General features: G+C 38.6%; 1 protein-coding gene across 1 annotated transcript in view; it reads right to left on the bottom strand.

The window, feature by feature from the left end:
* Positions 1-24,436, bottom strand: part of Ccdc39 (coiled-coil domain containing 39) — a 51,304-nt gene that overhangs the window by 3,550 nt on the left and 23,318 nt on the right. Inside the window, exons 8-16 of the mRNA XM_048347058.1 lie at positions 21,277-21,380; positions 20,278-20,410; positions 17,943-18,137; positions 16,366-16,530; positions 13,733-13,870; positions 11,856-12,064; positions 6,332-6,455; positions 2,144-2,303; positions 1,185-1,291 (exon numbers count right to left, since the gene is read on the bottom strand). Coding sequence (XP_048203015.1) covers positions 1,185-1,291; positions 2,144-2,303; positions 6,332-6,455; positions 11,856-12,064; positions 13,733-13,870; positions 16,366-16,530; positions 17,943-18,137; positions 20,278-20,410; positions 21,277-21,380 — 1,335 coding nt within the window. The remainder of the gene's footprint in view (positions 1-1,184; positions 1,292-2,143; positions 2,304-6,331; positions 6,456-11,855; positions 12,065-13,732; positions 13,871-16,365; positions 16,531-17,942; positions 18,138-20,277; positions 20,411-21,276; positions 21,381-24,436) is intronic.

Here is a 24,436-nt window from a genome sequence, read left to right as displayed (position 1 = left end):
CACACTATGTAAAGTTCCTATGGCTCATTCATGTAATCCTAGCTACTCAGGAGGCTGAGGTCTAGGGTTTCCAGTTCAAAGCCAGCCAAGGCAGGATGTGAGACTCTTATTTCCAATAAGCTACCTAAAAAGCCAGAAGTGAAGTTGGTAGAGCACTAACCTTGAGCAAAAGCAGCTCAGGGACAGTACCCAGGTGCTGAGTTCAAACCACAAACCCCAGGACTGGCCAAAAAAACAACAAAACAAAACAACAAAAAACTCTACAGATACAACAATAAAGAGAAAAAAAGGATACAGAGGGGCAATTCATTCTTGAAAAATACATTTACATAGTTAATACAGATGCATCATTTCACCTTTATTCAGAGGCATGCAAATGAGGAGTTACTAGGATATATCCATCAAACTAGCAGAACTTGAACAGTCTGCTCCTACCTAGTATAGCTGAGCAGGAGAAAAGGACATACTTGTGCACAATGATGGAAAGTAAATGTGTACAAATTGCACGACCCAGCAATTTGCTTCTAGAAAAACTTAAAAACAAAATTGCTTGTGTGCTCAAAATGTGACAGCATTTTTTCCCTGTTTTTGGGAGGATGGGACCTCCCTCTTGGTAGACAGGTGCTCTACCACCTGAAGTATGCCTCTAGCCCCTTTTCAATTTTTTGTCTATAGGGCCTTACATTTTTGCTTGCAGTACCAGGCTCAGCTTATTGAATAAGATGTGATCTCTCTGACTTTTTGTCTGAGTTGATTTGGAACCATGAGCCTCCTGATTTCCCAGTTGCTCACCAACCTCCCCAGTAGACAAAATTACAAGGAGGAGCTACTGCACCCAGATAAACTTTTTAAAGGGGTAACTGTAATGTGATATTAAGAAATTAAACTAAGGACCTTAAGGAATTTATTAAATAGTAGATAGGCCATAATATGGCAGTTGTGAGTCATCAACTAATAACACTCAGTGCTGAGCATTATGAAAGGATTTTATCTGATTTACTGTGTCAGTCACTTTGGTAAGGGATAGGGGCTCGTATCTCTTACTATTTTCCTAAAAAGGTTCAAAAACACTGCTTTTTTGTGCAGAAGTAAGAGGTAAGAAGTAGTACTAACAACAATAAAGAATATAGAGGGGTTATTGACTTTTATTGAGAGTTTATCACTAAAAAGTTTATGGAATTTACCTGGATGTCTTCTTCAATTTCTCTGATTTGTCTTTGTTTGTATCGATATTTTTCATCAGCAATTCTTTTTTGTTCTTCTAGCTGAATTTTTAGCCCATACTCATCACCTACAATTTAGAGAATTATCATAATGAGTTCTGTTATACTATGTAGAAAATAATATTGTAACACATACTGAATCTCTCTTAATTAAAGGTTAAATTCATTATATCTACTTGAAAAACAGAACATGTAGTAACTTTCTTCTTGTTCATGGAGCTTGAACTCGGGGCCTGGGTGTTGTCCCTAAGTTCTTCAGCTCAAGGCTAGTGCTGTACCACTTTGAGCCACAGGGCCACTTCCAGTTTTCTGGTGGTTAATTGGAAATAAGAGTCTCACGGACTTTCCTGCCCAGGCTGGCTTTGAACCTCAGATCTCAGCCTCCTGAGTAGTTAAGATTACAGGCATGAACCACCCAGCACAATCATGTTATGTACACTCTATCTGTGCTTTCCTTTTCTTTTTTTTGTGGCCAGTCCTGGGGCTTGTGTCTCAGGGCCTGAGCACTATCCCTGGCTTCTTTTTGCTCAAGGCAAGCACTCTTACCACTTGAACCACAGTGCCATGTCTAGCCTTTTCTGTTTATGTGGCACTGAGGAATCGAACCCAGGGATTCATGCATGCTAGGCCAGCACTTTACCACTAAGCCACATTCTCAGCCATGTAGTAACTTTTTGGTCAACACAGAGTAGCAATATGCTGCAAATTTTTTCAGATTCAAGTTAATTCCATAGAGAATACTGTCACATACCCACAGATCTAATAAGGGGAATAACAGCAGAATAATTACAAAAAGGGGAAGGAAAAAAAGGGTGACTGATTTTTCTGACACAATCATGGCACATTTTTCTCCATAATTCAGTGTTTCTCTTCTTAACTGCATAGCCTTCATTACATATATTTCTTTGACTTCTACGTACTAGTTGGTGTCACTTTTTTAAAAGACTGTTTGTAATGATTATTGCAGTTGCTCAGAACTTGCAGGGTATTTTCAAGGGCATAGATTTCCTTTTCAGCTTTGTTGATCTGAGCATCCAAACTGTCACCTTCCCTTTGAAGTTCTTCTTTTTCTTGAGCAGCCTGAACAGAAGAGAAGGGAATTACTGAAGGTACTAACTCACTGGAAGTCAACCGACAACTAAAGTCCAGGTGGTAACAATCTCTTTGTCCCACCACACTATTTCAAGTGCTTAACTAGGCTGTGGAACCCAGCTGGAGGAAGCAGGTTCCCAGGTATTTGCTTTGGAAAGTTAATCTTGTGTTCCTTGTGCTGTCATGCTGTCTGTCTGTCCACTGCCTACCTGCTGTGTAGGGTACAGCTAGTTCTTGCCCATGCTCCTGGACAGAATATTATTGCATCACCATAGCCCAGAAACCCAGGCTGGAAGACTAAAACCTGAAACTGAGTAACATGAACCTTTTTGCCTAGGGTGTTGTTGTGGGGGTATTTTGTTGGCTCGAAGGCAACATTTGTTACAGAAATGTGTCTGACTCACTTTCTGAAGAATAATGATATAAATGTTAGTGTAAAATGTTAAGAACTGAAGTGTTCCTAATAAACTTTTCTCATGGAGTACATTCTAGTTTAAAACAAGTATCCAGTGATTGAATAAAACTGCTTTTAACCGAAGTTAATTTTATGGAATCTTATAATAATACATTTGTGCTATTTCAGTCAACCTAGAACCTGAGAATTTCTTTGGAATTGCTTGAGAACTCTTAGAGCGCCTGCCTAGTGAGTTATCCTAGCAAAAAGTAACAATATTTGCCAAGAGAAGAAATTTTGCTTTTCAGCAATTTATAGCATTTTATGTTTTCTAGCCACATATTAATCCCTTTTAAAGATTGGAGCAGAGGAACGGGGAGGGAGGGGGGACAACCTGGAAAATTATTTTCCTGGATAAACCCTGGTTGCCTTTTACTTCTCTCCAAGATCTGAGATGAGAATGTTCCTGAACCTCCTCCTTTAATACCTAATTTCAACTCCACGTGCTTATTAACACCACTTCCCTTCTCAATTTGATACCTGCCTAATTTGTTTGTTATTATCATTTATTAATTAAGATGAGGTCTTGCAAAAATGGCTTTCCCAGACTGGCTTCAAACTGATACTCTCCTTGATCTGAGCCTCCTAATTAGCTAGGGTTACAGGTTTGCGCCACTGGGCTGGGCTTGGAAATGCTTTTAGAATTTTTGAACATTTCAAAGCATTTTCAAATACTTTAAGTGGACAATTTTACTAGGTTATAGTCAGAACATAAAAATGAAGATTTGAAAGATGCCAGTTCTTCATTGGTTATTGATTTTTTTCCAGTCTGGTCAAATACTATAAGATACTAAGGTCTATGTAAGGAGAGAGAAAGAAAACATGTATGCCTCATAGAACAAAAGCTGCTGCAGGACTAAGGATGGGCTCTCACAGAACCATGTCCATGAGAAGGGGGTATGACGTCCCAGCAAGTGGAACTTAGAATGTGACCTTACTGGGAAATGGGGTCTTTTGCAGATATGGTCAGCATGAGGTTGAGGACGGTGGTCAATCCAGTACAACTGGCCTTCCTGCACAAATAGGAAACTCAGGCACAGTCATGGACAGAGGGAAGACTATGAAGACTGCAAAGGTGAAGGCTCTTACCGGGATGATTCGTCCATCAGCCTAGAGGCTGCCAGGACAGCCCCAGAAATTTAAAGGCATAGGGGAGATTCTCTCGCAGAGTGGGCAGTGTGATCTAACCCTGCCAGTATCTTCTCTTGGAGCTGTAGACTTCAGAGTATGAGAGAAGATTTCTGTTCTTTAAACTGTCTAGTTTGTGGCATTTTGTTACAGAAGTCTAAGAAACTAGTAAAAGGGGTCAAGAAGCTTTTTATGTAAAGGTTGGGTGGAAAAATGTGTTAGAATTTACAAATAGAATTTATTGTAGCATGTCTGTGGCCACAGGTGATATGTATAAATGACTGAGTTCATGTATTTTATAGAGCCAATTTAAAAAATTGGTGGAGCAGCATTTAGTTAGGGGCCAATGTACTAAGGGTCTGCAATGTCCCGCCAAAAGGCTCATGTTGAAGATGTGGTGCCCAATGTAGCAATATGCAGAGGGAGAGATGGAATCACAAGGGTGCTAGTCTCATCAGCAGATTAATCCAGTGCTTGGCTCATAATTTGATGAGCTATTAGATGATTATGGTTACTAGGAGACAGGACCTGGCTGAAAGAAGTGGATTCTTGGAGGAAGCACTGGTGTAGCACTGTGGAAATCAGTTTCCAGGTCCTTAACAAAGCTAACAATAGAACTATACCACTCCTGGGCATTTACCTAAAGTAACCCCAGCTATCATGCACTAAAGAGCTCATACACCTGTGCTTGTCGTGCCATTCTTCACAATAGCCATGCTACAGAATCAGCTGCTGTGCCAAGTAAGAGATGAACAATGGAAATGTGATATAGATACACAGTGAAGTATCATTTAGCCAAAAGCAAGAATGAAATGATGTCATAATAGTGATCACCATGTTCAGGGGAATAAGCCAGATTCAAGAAAACAAATATTGCATGTTTTCTCCCTTATGAGCAATCTAGACACATTTTTAAATATGAAACTAGTAGATGGCTATTTGGGAAGAAAAAGGCATCAATCAGCAAGAGGGATGGGGAAGGGGACGAGAGAGGCTAATGGAAGGGTAACTGTCACCCATGTATGAAAACATCATAATAATTAATCCACTAAACTGACAAATGGCCTAACAAAAGTGAACTGAAGACATAAAAATATGTCCATATATAGACCTAAAAACATCTTGGAGAATGGTCAGTCAGGCAATAGTGGTTCACGCCTGTAATCCTAGCTACTCAGGAGGCTGAGATCTGAGGATCTCAGCAGACAAGTCCTCACCTAGCTGGGTTAGAGGCATGGCTCAAGAAGCAAAACACCAGTCAGGAACAAGAAAACCGAGCAACAGCCAGAAGGCCTGGGTTCAAGCCTTGGTAACAGAAAAGAGAAAAATGTTAATTGGAATGACCTTAAAGAAGAAGGGCTTTAGGGGAAGTAAGGAGCAAATTGTGAAAGCCAGGGGCTGGGGATATGGCCTAGTGGCAAGAGAGCTTGCCTCGTATACATGAGGCCCTGGGTTCGGTTCCCCAGCACCACATATACAGAAAATGGCCAGAAGTGGTGCTGTGGCTCAAGTGGCAGAGTGCTAGCCTTGAGCAAAAAGAAGCCAGGGACAGTGCTCAGGCCCTGAGTCCAAGGCCCAGGACTGGCCGAAAAAAAAAAAAAAATTGTGAAAGCCAAAAAGGAGTGCTTTCTCTACCTTGGGGAGCAGATGTTTTTCAATGTATGCATTTGTGTGTGTGTGGGGGGGGTGAATTCTAAAGTTTAAACTCAGGGCTCCAACTTACTTACATAGGCACTGTGCCACCACTTGAGCCATGCGCTCCAGCCCTTTTGACCCTGGTTATTTCTAAGGTAATGGTTCCACTTTTTGCCAGAGCCAATCTGGCCATGAGTGAGTGTACTGTTTACGCTTACTACCACCGCTGAGGACAGTAGGCACATGCCATCACACCCAGCTTTTCTATTAAAAGTTCATGAGACCCCTCTCGGGTAGCTAGAATTACAGGCATGAACCACCACCACTGGGCTTTTTTCACCCTTTTACTAGAACAATTGTGTAGCATGGGCTAGTTCACTTCGGTAGCTCCATGTATATAACATACTTCAATTGTATTCACCCCCTACTTACTCTTTCTTATCCCTCTTACATGCAATTTTTATCTTACTTGCATTTTTTTCAAAAAAGGTTTCATTATGACTTTGCATGAAAAATAAGGTGATCATATTCTCCTTCCTATTGCCTCGCCCTCCCACAGGCCCCTGATAGAGTCCCCCATTTAGGTCCACATCCTTTATCTTCAGATGTAGCTTCTGCACATGGGAGAAAATATGCAGTATTTGAGTATGCCTTATTTCACTTAATCATCATTTGATTTCCATCTTCACTCATTCTTCTGGCAAATGGCAAAAGAACCGGCTAGCACATGATCACTATGAGTGGGTTAGCAAAGAAAGGAGATGTCACACTACGACAACTGTAAATCAATTAAGATTACCTTTATGACATAATAGGCCTGCGTTTTCTCCCCTTCTCCTTCAGGAGGCAGCATCACAACAGTGAAGATCTCATATCGATTCTTCAGCTTATCAATTTTACTTATCCTATCGTGGAACTCAGCACTAAGAGGAAAGAAAGATGTAAAGAACTATCATCTGCTCTCACTGAAGGCAAGGGGATTGTGTTATGACTAAACGACTAAACAAAAGCATTTGTTTTTACGTTTCAATAATTCAGATGGAAGTTTACCTTATTGAATGCTAACAAGTTAGCATGCCACAGCTTCTTGGATGCTGGCAAAAGACATGAATTCCTGGTGACAGAGGCAAAGGACTTTATCACTCAAGACACAGCAGGTAGTGGCCCCTTCCTGACTGCATTACTTTTCTTTTGCTCCACATCCCAGCATGGCCAGGAGGGGTTCAGACACATGTACAAAACCAGGTACACTGTGCTGAAGGTGAGGAACCTCATCCTAGGCAATGCTAATGAGAAATAACTATGCCTAACCATTTCTCCAAAAGGCCCTACTTGCCTCTAGCTTTTGCTGTTCAAAAAGCAGAACAGGAGACTGGGCCAGCAGTGCTCACGCCTGCAAGCCTAGCTACTCAAGTGGCTGAGATCTGAGGATCAAAATTTAAAGCCATTCCAGGCAGGAAAGTCCCTGAGACTCATCTCCAACTAAGCATCAAAAAATGAATAAAGGGCTGGGGATATGGCCTAGTGGCAAGAGTGCCTGCCTCATATACATGAGGCCCTGGGTTCGATTCCCCAGCACCACATATACAGAAAATGGCCAGAAGTGGCGCTGTGGCTCAAGTGGCAGAGTGCTAGCCTTGAGCTAAAAAAAGAAGCCAGGGACAGTGCTCAGGCCCTGAGTCCAAGGCCTAGGACTGGCCAAAAAAAAAAAAAAAAAAAAAGAATAAAAATAATCTAATCAAAGAAATTCAAAAGCCGGAAGTGAAGCTGTAGCTCAAGTAGTAGAGTGCTAGCCTTGAGAAAACTGCTCAGGGACAGAGACCAGGCCTTGAGCTTAAGCCACAGAAGGCGCGCACATACACACACACACACACACACACACACACACACACACACATACACACACAGCAGAATAAGAAAATTTGTGCCACCCTTGCCTTTCCTTGCAAGAAAGACGAAAATGATAGCAAATTTTCTGTCAACATTCAATTCTTGAATGTTAGCTTCATTTTTTTTTTCCATTTTAGTATTTGGGGAGCTATAATAGTACTATTACTACTCCATATATACACATGAGTAAGGAGGTAAATGCTATAGCCTCATGAAAGCAAGTCACCAAAATTGGCGAAAAGAAATCAACCCTTCACCTTCTGACTCCTACAGAGATCTTATACAAACATAGATTTGATGCCAGAAGTGATGTTTCTTCTGATTTTGAATTGTCAGTGATGTCATAAATGACTTCCTCACCTTCACACTTAAGCTGAAGATGGCAGACTAAGCAGAGTTATAGCTTTCTTTCTTTCTAAAGTAGGGGTAAAATACATACATATACACATATATCATATTATATATTATATTACATTATATATGTACATATTACATTTATATCACATTATCTATAGCTTACCTCCTTTCTAAAATAGAGAGAAAATACACACACATAGACATACATATATGTGTATACATATATGTATATATAACAAAAAGAAAACAAAAGACACTGATCAAGGCCCTTGTTCAAACCCCAGTACCTACAAATGAATGAATGAATAAATGAAATATGAACTCTGAACTCTGGAAGTGGAGGTAGGCTCTATGGTAGAGTGCCAACCTTGAGCAAAAGAGCCAAGCAAGAGTGTAAGGCCCTGGGCTGGGGATATGGCCTAGTGGCAAGAGTGCTTGTCTCCTATACCTGAGGCCCTGGGTTCAATTCCCCAGCACCACATATACAGAAAACGGCCAGAAGTGGCACTGTGGCTCAAGTGGCAGAGTGCTAGCCTTGAGCAAAAAGAAGCCAGGGACAGTGCTCAGGCACTGAGTCCAAGGCCCAGGACTGGCCAAAAAAAAAAAAAAAAAAGTTAAGAGTGTAAGGCCCTGAGTATAAGCCCTAGTACTAGCAGGAAAAAAACCAACAGAAAGAAAAGGAAGAAAGGAAGGGAGGGAGGGTAGGAGCGAGAGGAGAGAGTGAGGAAGGAAGGAAGGGAGGGAGGGAGGGAGGGAGGGAGGGAGGGAGGGAGGGAGGGAGGGAGGGAGGGAGGGAAAGGAAAAGAAAACTCTGGAACAAAAAAGGTAAGAATTTATCCATGAACTCAAGAAAAGAAATGGAAAACAGATGGGATAAGATCCACAGAACAAAAACAGAAAGACCCCTGGAGAGTTACTGCAATAGCAGTTGCCATTTTCCACCAGAAGAATGGATGAGACCCAAACTCAAAGAGTTTGAAATAAAAGAGCACCAGAGATCTGTGAGGCCACCAGCAATGGAAGTTAGGAAAAGACTCCTCTACAGGGGATCCAGGCCATTCCCTGAATCCCTGGCTATATATGGAGGTGTTGACATGGTTTCTACGCCAGTGATAACTAGAAAATCATGAGAGTTTCAAGCACAAATATTGCAGCTAGAGAGAGAGAGAGAGAGAAAAAATGAATACGCAGTAATCTCTGAAACAATGGAGGTAAATAAGAAGAAAAAGTTCCATGTAGCAATGAGATAATGTCTTTGTTCAAAATAAACACTACCTAACCTTTTGTAACCCTAAACTTGCCTAAGTTTTATTAGAACACAGCCATGATCATTCATTTACATATTTTCTTTTTTTGGCACCTCAACTTTATTTTTGTGCTTTTTTTTTTCGTGATCCAGATATTTTTAAATGTCAAAAAATTGCAGACTGCCATCAAGTGATACAGCTGCAAATGTCAAATCAAGAGCTAGTTGTCTAAATGAAAGCATACAACATCCCGAAAGTTCAGGATTATATTTACCTATTTTTATGGCTGATTTTACTTACAATGGCAAAGCTGAGCTACTGAAACAAAGACCACAGGCCTGTAAAGTACTAAACTACTTCCTGTCTAGCCCTCTGGAAAACTGTGCAAACCTCAGATGAGATGAGTGAGTCTCAAATCATTGTGCTAAACAACTATTTACCAATGGATCTCACCTACATAGACTCTTGAAAATGTGATCTCAACTACATAATTAAAAGCGGATCAGTAGTCTGGGAACCGTACATGGGAAAAGATTGGAGAGTGAAAGTATAAAAGGCATGAGGGTATTTATGGGCACCAGGATGCATTAGTTACCTTGTGAGTGGTGATGTTTTCTTGGGTATATATTTAATTTATATACTTTCTATGTGAGCTATTTATTGTATCTCAATTTTGCCCATACAGAGTTGGTTTTTAAATGAAACTTTAATTAAAATACTGAAAGGTTAAAAAAAAAAGGAACACTTGGTAGTATCAAATTTTGTGGGACGAAGTTCAAATAATACAGGACGTTTGTTTCGCCTTTAAAGTTGACAGTGACTAAATTCCACATCTCAAGAAATTTGAACAAGAACATTCACATGTCACAAACAAGAAAAAAAAGTAGTAAAGATGAGATTAGAAATTAGTAAAATGATGAATAAATGCACCAGTTGCTAAGATTAGTAAGACTTGTTTCTTTTCAAATATTGATAAGACTGCTTAACTTCTGGGAAGACTGATTATACCCAAGAAAGAAAAGACACAGTGATTAATATCAAGAATGAGTCATTTTTACAAAAACTACAAGTATTAAATAATAAGATATTACAGACTATTTTATGGCAATAATTTGACATTTTAGATGAGTTGGAAAGTTTTTCACGAAGGGAAATATAATTTACCCAATATACTGATTCTATTAAAAATACAAACTCTGCATTTTTCTATAGTAATAAATCAACTGGATCAGTGGTTGAAAATCTTCCCACATTAGAAAACTCTATGCCCCCAGTGGCTTTACCAATAGTGTTTAAAAATTCAAGATATTCTATTTTTTACAAACATACATACATATAGAAAACAATATGAGACACAAAACATTTCATGGAGGCATACATAACCATAACAACCTAAAAACCTAAAAGGGCAGTACAGCAAAGAAAACTATGAGTCATTTTTCTCCATAAGTACAAATGCAAAAAGTACATATAAAATAAAAGTTAGGCTCAGGAATGTAAGCTTGGTTTAACTTTGAAAACTGATCAACATCATTAATTAACAGACTGAGCTGTGAATTCATTCATGGTAATGAATGCAGAAATTTCAGCATCCATTCCAGTTAAACAAATAAATTGTTATCATAGAAAATGGAAAAGGGTATCTCACAATAAGCAGACAGGGATGGGGGAAGTAGCACAGCTCACCCAGATGACACAAGGCTCTAGGTTGGAGGGCCAGCACAGCAAAAAATAAACATGAAAACACAGCCACTCTTAAGAGTTAATAGCAAAACAACGGATGTTTTCCTACTGAAAATAGGAATTTTTAAAAAGTCTTTGTAATCACCACTATTCAGAACTGAACTAGAGGTCCTAGCAAGTAGAGTGTAGAAGAAAAAGAAGTATAGTTGGAAGAAAGAAGCATAACTATGAAATTCAAATTTAATATGAAAAAATATCTAGAAAATCAGAATCTGTAGGTGAACTAGCGGTTTGGTGAAGCTGTTGACTACTTCTATGGGAAAATGTCTCAGTAAGAGTGACGTTAGGTAGATGCAAGGAAAATCACATTATTAGGCCTCAGCCATACACAAAAATGAACTCCAAGCAAATTAGTGATCTTACAGTAAAACGCAGGCTCCAAAGATCACAGGATTAGTCAAAGGAAAGAGAGAAGAAAGCCTACACAAATGGCTCCAATCCACCTTAACCACCATGTTATTAGGGAAAGCCCTGGCACATGAATAAGAAAGAGCTGGGCATTTGGGGAGCAGAGGAGGGGTCAGCTCTGCTTCACTTCGCCCTCATGTTTCATTTTCCCAGTTCGTAGTCTGTTGGGGACAGCTGTGCCTTTAAGAGGAACAGCTGGCGTTAGCCTGTCCACTTCCGCCTTCGACAGGAAGAGAATCCCCCCCACCCCTGGGCACAAGCACGTGTCTGATGGCCGAGGACCCCAGAACCCAGTCCTTAGGGGCCTGTGGTCTCCGCCCATAAAGGAAGTCCCCTGACATCACTTGAGGGACAGCCCTTGTGGCCAACCAGTGGCCCCTCTCCTGTGCCCGCCTTTGGGGTATATCTGTTGGCTCCTCATTTGAATAAATCAGAACACCCCAGAGGCTTTCTCCGGGACTCCCACGCGCTGGCAGGCATGGGGTCACACAACCACATGCGAACCGAGGCTACATTGGGACCCCGCTTCCGGGATTAATCTCTACTGGCCAGGAGACGTGAGAGGGCGAGAATGGATCCCACACAGAACAGACAGACAAGCCCAGGACCCCCTCCCACGTGGATGGGGGGATAGAGCGAAGCTCAACAGTAGTCATGTTTCAAAATCTTCACAATTACCTTATGATCTGCCGCTCATGATCCACACACCGTATCTGGGAGGCCAGCATGGTTTTATGCACCTTAATTTCTTCACTTCGCTCTTCCATGGCCGTACATAATTGCTTTTTTCTCTTTTCCAGTGAAACAATTTCTTCAGCCTTACTGTGAAGCAGTTCTCGAGTGCGTTTAACCTCCAGTTTTAAAAGACTGTCCTCTATCATCAATTCCTATTGACATAACACAATTTTCAAATAATGGAATATTTACTTTTATACCAAAGTATTTTTGTATTGCTATAAAAATCAAACTTAGCCACTTGTTGGTGGCTTGCACCTGTAATCCTAGCTACTTAGGAGGCTGAGCTCTGAAGATCATGATTCAAAGACAGCCCAGGAAGAAAAGTCCACGAGACTCTTATCTAGCTAACCACCAAAAAAAAAAAAAAGCCAGAAGTTTAGTTGTCGCTTAAGTAGTAGAGCACCAGCCTTAAAGGAAAAAGCTAAGGGATAGTGCCCAGGCCCTGAGTTCAAGCACACATACACAAAAAGTCAAACCTGAAAAGGCATCTTTTTAAAATGTAACCATTGACTCAGATATTAACAAGGGTCTTAAGGTGTTCAAAGTCATGATTCTAACTTTTCTTTATAATAAAAGAGGAATTATGGTTATTTCAAATAATGTTTAATAATTCAATTTCAAATTCAGTATTACTTAAAAAAAAGAAGACTCATTCCTAAAAGTTGAAACTTTCAATACCCAGAAAACATACTAAATCCTCTAAAATAAATAAATAAATAAATAAATATATATATATTTTGTCATGGGGTTTCAACTCTGGACCTGGGTACTGTCCCTGAGCTCTTCAGCTCAAGGCTGGCACTCTACCACTTGAGTCACAGTGCCACTTCCGGTTTTCTGGTTATTAATTGGAGATAAGACTCTCACGGATTTTCCTGCCCAGGCTGGCTTTGAACCTCGATCCTCAGATCTCAGCCTCCTGAGTAGCTACGACCATTGCCCAGCTCTAAAATAAATCTTATAAAATAACATTTAAATTCACTTTTATTTTAAAACAATTCAATCACCAATTGAGTGCTAAGAGAGTTTTGGGGGGATGGGGCAAGGAGAAGTGAGGAGTGGAGGAAGAGTGAACAAATATAGTCGTTATATTTAATGTACACTGTGTAAATAATTGAACTGCATAGCTTGTGGGTAGGAATGGGATAGGAAAGATGGGGAAGAATGATGGAAGAGGTGACACTGATCGTGATCCATTGCACTCATAAACACCTGTATAATTGCTTTATGTTTGTAAAATGCAGACTAAAATAATGGGATATGTGACACATCAAATTGGCAACAATTTTATAAATGTAAATATTCTTAGTGGTGGTAAAGAAAACAGAATCATTTGCACATGCCTGGTAGGAGTTATGGATTGAACCCTCAAGAGGGTAATTTGATTTAGAAATCATTTTGAGACACTTAGGAGTATTTCAGTTTTGAGTCATAATTGCCCATATAGAACTGCACTGTACAATGACATATAGGCATTGCACATAATAATGTACAACAGCACCGTGGAAACACTGGAAATCTACGAACAGAAATTGCTTAAACTATGCTAACTTCATGCAAAGTACTCAAAGAAAGTCTCTTAAGACTTATTTTTAAAATAACAGTTAATGTTTAGAAAGCATGCATAATACATTAAATATCTGTTAATTCAACAGATGAAGCCAGTTTTGATTAAAAGACCAGAAGGAAATAATAGACCTTAACGCTTTAAGTAGAATGGCTTATTTTCTTACTCATTATTTGCTATGTTTTAAGTTTTTCTACAGTTAGCATGGAAACACACCACTTTTAAAATTATGCAAGCAAGTTTATTTCACCTCTTTAAAATCTTTGGCTTTTTTAAGTTCTTTGTCTGATCTGTCGATGAAAAGTGTTAGTTCACTTATTTTGTTCATGAAAATCTGTTTTTCTTCACAATTTTTACTGTTTAACTTCTTGATAAAGTAAAGGTCATTCTGTAAGAAGACAAAGGCTACATGAAAGTTTGTTTTAAATAACCACGTAAGGTACATACTAAAATGAAGATATATTAAATTGGTTCCCATATTTATAATTATTTCTCATATTATTGGTTTTCCTTTTTATGCCAGCATTTAATAACCAAATACTTTAATTCTCTACCATCTTGTTAATGCCTCTAGTGAAAAGTACATGGATAGCTGATAGCTGTACATGGCCCATTGCTGCCATTCTAGAGTCCACTGTTAGATTTTACCCAAGGCCCAGATTGTGCAAAACAGAAGGGTCTCTGGACCCCATCTCCACCATCTCTTCCCTCCTCCTTGCAGTAGCTAAACAGTAAGAAAAGTAAAATGATTGGCATAAAAGTGTGATGTCAGAAAACTACATTTGGAACAAAAGAATTGAAGAACTGAGTTTCTGTAAAACAAGAGCTGAAGTGCAAAGGGAAAGGGCATACAGAATGACCCTATAATAAAATATTACTATTGAGAAGAGCAAATCTTCATTACATTAACTAGCTTTAATTTAAAAAAAAACACATTGTATTTCTCGTGTCTATTAAAGGCAGAGTTGGAATAGGCCTAGGTACTAGCTTGCTGGATAATGGAGACAGTGTCATGGGGGTTAGAAGAGGAGGAGTCAGCGGTGTCCCCACACCACAATGCACACACCATCCTGACAACACACAAGAAGCATGCTCACATACAAAAACTCTTCTCCTGTTTTATAGCATAATGCTCTTGTAATATAGTATACCAAGTAATTGAAACAATGCTTATTGTTGCATATCTATTGAAAGCACTGAGCTAAGATAATATACCACTTCAAGTTTTCCTAAATGCTCTAAAATAATATTAGGTATCTTCTTTTCTGATTAATAAATGAGTGTACTAGAGCACAGGAAAGTTAAATATCCATAGTGAAAATTCAGAACGTGTTCTATCCAGTCCCAAAGCTAGTGTCATTTTCCACTAAACCATGACAACATTGCATCAATATTTTATGAAGGCATGAACTATTCCAAACCAAAATGTTACCTTTGACAGCCCTTAAGTAATGAATGGCAATTCTAACTACAACCACTAGGGGACAGTCATCACCAGTCCTTCCCACTGGAAATATGTAAGCATTTAAACCTTATAGAGTTCCCAGCCTTATGGAGACTCCTCAGAAGGCTAAACATAGAGCTCCTCTATGACCCAACAGCCCCACTTTTGGGCATCTACCCAAAAGGCCACAAACAAGAACACAGTAAAGCCACCAGCACAACAATGTTCATCGCAGCACAATTTGTCATAGCTAGAATATGGAACCAACCCAGATGCCCCTCAGTAGACGAATGGATCAGGAAAATGTGGTACATATACACAATGGAATAGCTATGCCCTTATGAACACATAAGATGATGCTAAGTGAAATGAACTCCATGTTATGGAAATGGCTGTTATATTGTAATTACTTTCAACATGCCATCTAAAACTGTAGCTTCTTGTTTTGTTGATTCTCTTGTATCCCCTTCCTGTGGTTGTGCCCGCGCTATCACTGTATCTCATCTAAGTACCATCTAAGTACCCTGGATACTGTATAGACTGGTATTAGAACTATGGAAGTGAAAGGGAATATCAAAATTGAGAGACAATGGATAAAAAGACAAATGACTCCAAAAGCAATACTTGCAAAACCATTTGGTGTAAACCAACTGAACAACTCATGGGGGGGAGAGGGAAGGGAGAATGAGGGAGGAGGTAACAAATATTACAAGAAATGTACCCATGGCTTTACGTATGAAACTGTAACCCCTCTGTACATCACTTTGACAATAAATAATAATTATTTTTTTGAAGTTCCCAGCCTGTTCAAGTCTTAAAACAAAATCCTACAGTTAAATAACATCCTCATCTTACTAAGTGAAGTAATTTGAAATATTTTAACTAATTAGCTGACAACAGACAACACATAAACAGTAGCTTCTCTCAGCTGACATTTCAATGGGAAAGAGCCTCAGGTTATTTGTTATGGCAGAAAACTAGAAATTATCAGTGTTCCCCATAGAGTCCCTTTAAGAGTATTTAAGTCAAGTGGATCACAAATCAAACATAACCTCTCTTTGGGCTAGCTACATACTCCAGGAAGTTATGTAATCTGTAAACAGAATAATATATGTATATTTATATAATGTGTATACATATTCAATAAGTGTGCTGTATATTATATTAATACAGTGATACATATATATACATCCATGATATACATGTGAATGCTGCAAGACAGTTTTAAGGATTAAGTGAAATAAAATATTAGAGGCAGGTAATGCAACATTTAACGTGGAGTAAGATGCTTAATTGGTGGGAACATTAGATTCTGATAGTATTTGTTAGGGTATTCGGTAGGGTGACTTGGAAATTACATCTTAGGGACATATTAACTTAAAAGAAAATAACTAGTAAATAGGATATTGAAAATCTAGAAAGGCTTTTGGCTAAGTTACGTGAAGCTTCTTGATCTGTGTGTCCAAAAGGGTACATTCAGATTGCTTCTCTTCCAGTGCTTTCTTCAGTTCAACAATTTTTGCTTCAAGGATTTGTTTCTCTTCTGTATTAATATCTCCCTTTAACCGTGACATTCTCCGTTCCACTTGCTGAATGTAAAAATCCTGTTAACAGTTTTTTAAAAAGAGGTTAGTGAGGGGACATAAGTAATTAAAGACATCTCTATATATACAACCCAGTAAATACTTCCTTTACTTTAGCTGAGGCATTATTTACTGAAGTTACTTTGGTGCTTCACTAATCCAGGATAAAATTCTTCTCATTCGAAGGGGAACAACAACCATTCTTCAGTGATCAGAGTACATGAGAGTGACACAGAAACCATCTGAACATACAACCAAATCCTCCCAGAGCCTCAGGAATCCAGTGGAATGAGGGGACATTTCATATCAGATGCAAGAAATACCAGATAGCCATCAAAGGCTATGTGGAGAAACTAAGAATATGTTAGGTATGCAAATTCGGGTATAGATAAATAGGACATTAAGAAATTAACATGGGGGGCTGAGGATATGGCCTAGTGGCAAGAGAGCTTGCCTCCCATACATGAAGTCCTAGATTCGGTTCCCTAGCACCACGTATACAGAAAACGGCCAGAAGGGACGCTGTGGCTCAAGTGGCAGAGTGCTAGCCTTGAGCAAAAAAAAAAGAAGCCAGGGACAGTGCTCAGGCCCTGAGTCCAAGGCCCAGGATTGGCAAAAAAAAAAAAAAAAAAAAAAAAAAAAATCTATGGGGCTGGGGATATGGCCTAGTGGCAAGAGTGCCTGCCTCATATACATGAGGCCCTGGGTTCGATTCCCCAGCACCACATATACGGAAAATGGCCAGAAGTGGCGCTGTGGCTCAAGTGGCAGAGTGCTAGCCTTGAGCAAAAAGAAGCCAGGACAGTGCTCGCCCTGAGTCCAAGCCCCAGGACTGGCAAAAAAAAGAAATTAACATGGATATAAGTATATACATTAATATATGTATCCAAATATAGAAACATCAAAAAGTACTTTCCCTTGTGACCTGAGGAGTTAGCTATGGAGCACATACATTTGTGTAAGTGAGAATCAGAGTCCAGTTTTTCAAGGTGGCCTATCTCCCAACCTTTTGCTTCAGTCTGGGCTCAGCCACCCCATGTTCCTATGAACATGGCCTGTTCTCACCAGAGCTTTTTCCTTTTGCCTATTTATCTGCGACTGTGGGGGAGGGGGTAGTAGCTTTTACGTCCCTTTGACCTTCTAGTGACCTAATATGAGTGAGATCTGACATTCAGCATCTACTTATTGTTCCAAAAAATTATTTAGAATATTTTTCTTAAGATATTGGAGCATCTTGGGGTTTCTGTTTGTTGTTTACTGAGACAGGGTCCAAACTGACCTTGACCTTACCCTAAGCTGGCCTCAGATTTAAGATTCTCTTGAGTGCTGAGATTACAGGTGTGTCCCACCACACCCGACTCTGTGCTGCGGTATCTTAATCATCACAACAACAACAAATCAGCATGGAAAGAATTCACAAGAGTGCCACATACCTGACTGTACATAATTTCTTGCTGCTTCAAGGTTTCAAAGTCCCGTCGATGTAACTGGTTGTTCAGATGCTTCAGAGAGGACCGGGTTCCTTCAATTTCTGACACAGTCGCTTTTTCCTTCATTGTCTCAGCCTGGAGCTCCTGAACTTTCTTAAACAACACATCTTTTACTATGCTCAATTGAACTTCCACTTCCTGAAAATCAGAATTACAGTGGTGAATGCAATTAGAATACCTTAAAATGTTTTATTTACATGAACATTATAATTTAGGAACTCCAAAACAAACTTGAGACCCTCTCACCAACATTTGAGCCCTTAAGATCAAAAACCCTATCCCATAATTCCAACCAATTTCCAGTGTTTCTTATATTGTCCATCCTGGTGGGCTAGATTAATAGTTTTCTATTCCACAATCCCACACTCTGACCTGTAACCTTAATTCCACCCCACATTTCCCCAGCCTCAGAAATAGGCCTCTTTATTAATTTCCTTAGAAATAAAATCCACTGGAGATACACAGCTTGTCAATTTACAAAGCTCACAACAATCTTCAGGGTAAAATCTGGGGGAGGGAGAGCATCACATCGTGTAATCTACTTTCTTTTTAGGCACTACCAACTGATGAGCATCAGGGTGCTTAACTAGCCAGGTCTCCACTGGATGGGAGGTCAGGGAGAGAATAGGTTTCCATTATGGAAATATTCCACAATGGCCACATTCAACCTACTAACAGTAATTCTCTAAATGCACCGTTAGGAGGAGATACACAGAATCAGTCCGTCATGTGGTATTTCCGACATCCATATAAGCAATGTCATTAACTTTCATCTTAGGAGCAAATTGTTTGAATAACTTGGAAGTAACAAATTCTGAGTATGTATTACATTTGTTTTGGAGTCAGTTCATTTCACCGGAAGCTGACTGTAGCACCCAATATACAAAATTCCTGAAAATGTAACTGTTGGCTCCTGTGAGCTACTGGAGCCTATCCTATTCATGATGCAGCCCATCAGCCACAGCGTGCTCTAGGCGGCCTCTCCCTGCTGTTCTGCTGCTCCTCTCACAGGTAGCCTTCTCTTGACCTCAGTGCTCATGTATTGTGGGTTTTACATGGATCTTCCAAGCCCTCTGGTAAGTATGCTTCCCTTTGAATCTCCATATGAGACAAATCTCTGGCTGACATACTTAAATCTTCACAAGGCAAGAAACACTCAATACTCCCTGCATTTGTTAACGTAACTGGCAACTTCCATTGGGTTTAAGACCTTCTAAAAGATTGCTCGGCAGAGTTTCAAAGTTGGCTCTGGGTAGTAAATATCAGTGAGTGTATCTCAAAACAAAACAAAACAAAAAGACAGAGCTGAGTTTCTTTTAAACTAACAAAACCCACCAGCAATGAAAACAAAGATAATGAACAAAGCCCCACTAGTTCCCATTAATGTACTTGCTATCCACTAATATCTTCAAACAAATGTAAGAATGTTTTCATTTCTATGTGATCAAAAGGTCTATTTCATATGAATGCCACAGATTTCTTGTAATTTTCAATCCTACACTATTCCCATAGAATATTCCCATGCTCTTAGGGAAAGAAAACATACAACTTTAAAATACTAATGTCTCAAATGCTACTTAACTCAGTGTTGCTTGATTTCATTACTGAGGAATATTTATAACACACTGAAGAAACTGGATTTTACCCAAATACGAATGAATGCATATTTTAAATAAAATATCTAGAGCTTCGCTGCCATTTTCTGCTCTCCTCTGCCCCTCACAACAGAGTAAGAAGTAGGTAGTGCCTGCAGTGTCATGAGACACTTCATGGTCACTCGGAAGTTCACAAAGCAGAAACACTGAGACAACCTTCCCAGTTCCTCACGAACTGCTTTCATAAGAGGGACACACCACAGATGGGAGGACCAGAAGGGGAAAGTGATTGAAGGGGTGTATTTTAGAGTTCATTTGCAAAAATAACTGCAAGATTACAAGAGGGTAATGGGAGGTTAGGTGATGATGATGTATAAGTAATGTGGCCCATGAGGGGAATTTGATCATAAACACAACAAAGTGATAAATCAAGTGAAAACCAGTTACAGAGCAAAGGCACCTCCATCGAGATATGAATGCAATGTATCAGCAGACACAGGGGTACAGGACCATGGGCACAAGTAGGCATTGGAAAGCAAAAGACAGGGGGGAAGCAAAGGATACTTCAAAGTTAAATCCTAACCAAGCTGCAGAGACTCTCCTAAGACTTTCTTGTCTTTGAACCCCAAAAGTCTAATTCACTCTTGGTAAGTGTACTATGGATCTTTTTAATGAAACTTTACCTTTACACTTTTTTCCTCTTCCTTTAGCATATCTTCCAAATTGGTAGCTTTCTCTTCTACAGTCATGCTTTTCTCAGTTATCATACTTAATTTTTTTTTCACAATCTGATTATGGTTTTTTATTTTATGTAACCTAAACAGAAATATGAAGAAAAGATAGAAAGCATTTAATGCAAGCAAAGGAAGCTTATTCTTAAAATCCTTTATATAATTTGAAAACTTCTTTTGCTGTTAACATTTTAATTATCTCATGGGCCCTAAAACAATGCTCTTGAGACTTCGTGTGAACAAAAATGCTAGGAAAATTTTAGGTTTATTAATGTAGCAGCACAAATTATAAACAAGGTTTTAACAAAGTTAAGTTTATTTAAGAAAGTCTAATGCGCTGGGCGCTGGTGGCTCACACCTATAATCCTAGTGATCTGAGGATTGTGGTTCAAAGCCAGCCCACGCACAAAAGTCCATGAGACTCTTACCTCCAATTAATAACAAAAAAATCTGTAAGTGGCACTATGGATTGAGTGGAAGAGCACTAGCTTTGAACAAAAAGAGCTCAGGGCAGCACCCAGGCCCAGAATTCAAGCCCTGGGACCAGCAAAATGAATGAATGAATGAGTAAATAAATAAATAAATAAATAAATAAATAAATAAATAAATAAATAAATGGACGAATGAATGAATGAATAAATGAATGAGTCAGTGAATGAATGAATAAATAAATAAATCCCAAGACTAATGTTAATTGTTTAGTAAATAAGCTTCGTGCCTGTCATCCTAGCTACTAAGGAGGTTGCAATCTGAGGATATAATTCCAAACTTTCCTAGTCAGGAAAGTCCACAAAACTCCTATTTCCAATTAGCCATCAAAAAGCCAGAAGTGGAAGTGTGGCTCAAGTGATAGAGTACGAGCCTTGAGTAGAGAAAGTCAAGAAAGAACCCAAGGCTCTGAGTTCAAACCCAGAATAGAACAAACAGAAATTTAAATAGTTTTTCTCTTACCTTGCTGTTTCTTCCTGAATGTCTTTCTTTATTTTAGAAGAATGTTTTCTCAGAGCTTCTAACTCACTGGATGTTCTACCCACGGTGGCTTTTAAAGAATCCAGCTAGTTATTAGTTAATAGACAAAAATTACATATTTATTCTCTATCTTAAAAATCAATTGCATTTCTGAACATTTTTATTCTGAAACTTAAAGTGGGCATCACATCCATAAAACAGTAACTTTTTACAGTTGACATATATCTTTATAGATGTTCCTAATTATTTTAAACGGCTTTGTTTTACAATGCCAACAAACTGTAAAGACCTACACATACGTGTGTTGGAAATAATTCAGAAGTGTTCAATGTCACTAGATGTGCACGGGAAGATTCACAATGAACTGACTGGGCATGTGACTTAAATGGTAGTGCACTTGCCAAGCAAGTGGAAAACACTAAGTTCAAACTCTGGGACCGGGGAATAAACATTTTTTGTAAGATAGGTTGATAAATATATGAAAAAAAATATGCTCAAGAAAATCATAAGTACTGCAGGACATGAAAATTTTCAAGAGAGTCAAACACTTCATTCTCCTAACTACAGCATTCTCCTCCTAGTACATGATTTACAGTTAATCCAAATTGTTGAGACAAAGCCTTAAGACATGAATTGTCACCTTGATTAAGAAATTTCATGAAACCTATGGTGGGTTGTGGGGGGAGGGAAGAGCAGCTCAAGTGCTTGCCTAACCTGAGCTCAAACCCCATGAACTTCTAGAACAAAAATAAGAATATTTGTTATAATTTAGGATCTTGTGAAAAAGAAAAGAAATGCAGGGGTCAAAAAACTTATAAAACATCTATTTTCATACATTAACAATGTGTCATCTGAAAAAGAAATTTTTTTAAGTCTACCTTACAAGAAAGACAAAAATAGTCGAATATTTAGGACTAAGTTTAACCAATGTGATAAAAAATATATAAACTGATAACTATAAAATTTTGATAAAAGAAATTACAGATAACACAAGTAAATGAGAAGAAATCCTATTTCATGAAATGATTCTGCTAAAATGTTGGTCCTGTCAGCTATATATATAGATTCAAAACAGCCCTATCAAAATCTCAATTTCATTCTTCTCAGAAGTAGGAAAAAAAAATCCTACATAGACCCCAAATAGCCAAAGCAATCTTGACCAAGAAAAAAAAAAGATAATCACACTTCCTAACTGTATTATAAAACTACAGTAATCAGGGGCTGGGAATATGGCCTAGTGGTGAGAGAGCTTGCCTCGTATACATGAGGCCCTGGGTTCGATTCCCCAGCACCACATATACAGAAAATGGCCAGAAGTGGCGCTGTGGCTCAAGTGGCAGAGTGCTAGCCTTGAGCTAAAAAAAGAAGCCAGGGACAGTGCTCAGGCCCTGAGACCAAGGCCCAGGACTGGCCAAAAAAAAAAAAAAAGCTACAGTAATCAATTCACTTGCATAAAAGCCAGCATATATACCACTGGGACAGAATAGACAGACCATAAATAAATCCAAAAACATAGGGTCAACTACTTTTTGCAAAAGGCATGCAGAATTAACAACAGGCAAAGAATAGACTCTTCCATAGAAGATGATGAGGAAACTGGATACCTACATGCAAAATAATAAGATATGAACAAACAGAAAAATCAATTCAAAATGGATTAAAGACTTAATATAATACTTAACACCACAAAACTCCTGGAAGAAATCATAGGGAAAAACATCCCTGACAATAGTTTTAGTAACAGCCTTTTTGGATTTGACATAAAAAATACAGACAACAAAAGCAAAAGCAAAGTCAAAATACAACAATCAAGACTCCTCAAAATAAAGAAGAAAGGAAACATACAGCAAAATAAAAAGGAAGCCAATAGAGTTGGAAAAAGTATTTCAAACGACATATCTACTAAGGGGTTAATCACTCAAACTTTTAAGAAACTTATATAGCTCAGTAGAAAAAATATCGATAATGCAAGTTTAAAATGGACAGAACACTTTTCTAGAGAAGGTGTCAAATGGGCAACAGGATAATGAGAAGGTATGTAACATCATTAATTTTCAGAGAAATGCAAAATTTCAAAAGTCAAACGTAAGGAAGTAAATTCAAGACCTGGATGCAAAATTAAGCAACTCAGATGAGAAATTCATCCAAAGGAGATAGTCAGGGGAGAAAAAAGAACCAAGAGGGAAATCAGGAAACAAAAAGCTCAATAAACCCCATTTTAAAACTAATTAAAAATATCACCCGTAAACAAAGTTAGGCAGAAGAAAGAATATCAGGAATTGAGATTCAGGTTGAGGAATGACTGCATTCAGTCATCAATTTTTAAAAAAGAAGAAATAAACAACCATGGCCACTACATCTAAGATCTCTGGGTCATGGTTAAGAGATCAAACCTATGAATCTGCAGTAGAGATGCTGGGAGAGAAATGTGGACTAAAGCCACAGAAAACTTATTTGATAAAAATTATTCCAGAAAATTTCCCAAATGTAAGGAGAGAAATGGACAACCACATACATGGGGCACTAAAAACCTCAGGTAAACAAAGGCAGAAAAGAACACCTACATGCTATATGATTCTTAAAACACGAAGAATATATAACAACAGAAAGAATACTGAAACCTGCAAGAGAGAAAAACACCAAGCTATTCACAAGAAAAACCCATCAAAATAAAGCATCCTGGGGAGGGGGGAGGGGGGAAAGAGGGAGGAGGAAACAAACATTACAAGAAATGTACCCAAGGCCTAACGTATGAAACTGTAACCTCTCTGTACATCATTTTGAGAATAAAAAATAAATAAATAAATAAATAAAGCAAGCAAACATTTTAGCAGAATCCTAAAGGCCAGGAGGGCATGTGTTGATTTATTTCAATCAAAATAATGGTCATCCAACACTACTATTTTCAGTAAGCTTATCCTTTAAAACAGAAGGAAAAATAAAGATTTTCCAAGAGAAGCATTAAAAAAAAAAAAAAAAGAATTCACGACTGCTAAGCCAGTATTGCAAAAAAAAAAATATTTAAACAAAGATGAGAGAGAAAAATGAGCACAAGCATAAGAACTTGAGAAAATAAATCTCACTAGCACAGCAAAGAAATGAAAAGTAGGAAAGATTCAAACATTATTAACTCAGTGAAGTA

The sequence above is a fragment of the Perognathus longimembris genome, chromosome 5, assembly GCF_023159225.1.
Source record: "Perognathus longimembris pacificus isolate PPM17 chromosome 5, ASM2315922v1, whole genome shotgun sequence".
Taxonomy (NCBI): domain Eukaryota; kingdom Metazoa; phylum Chordata; class Mammalia; order Rodentia; family Heteromyidae; genus Perognathus; species Perognathus longimembris.
This window is presented reverse-complemented; position numbering and strand designations above follow the sequence as displayed.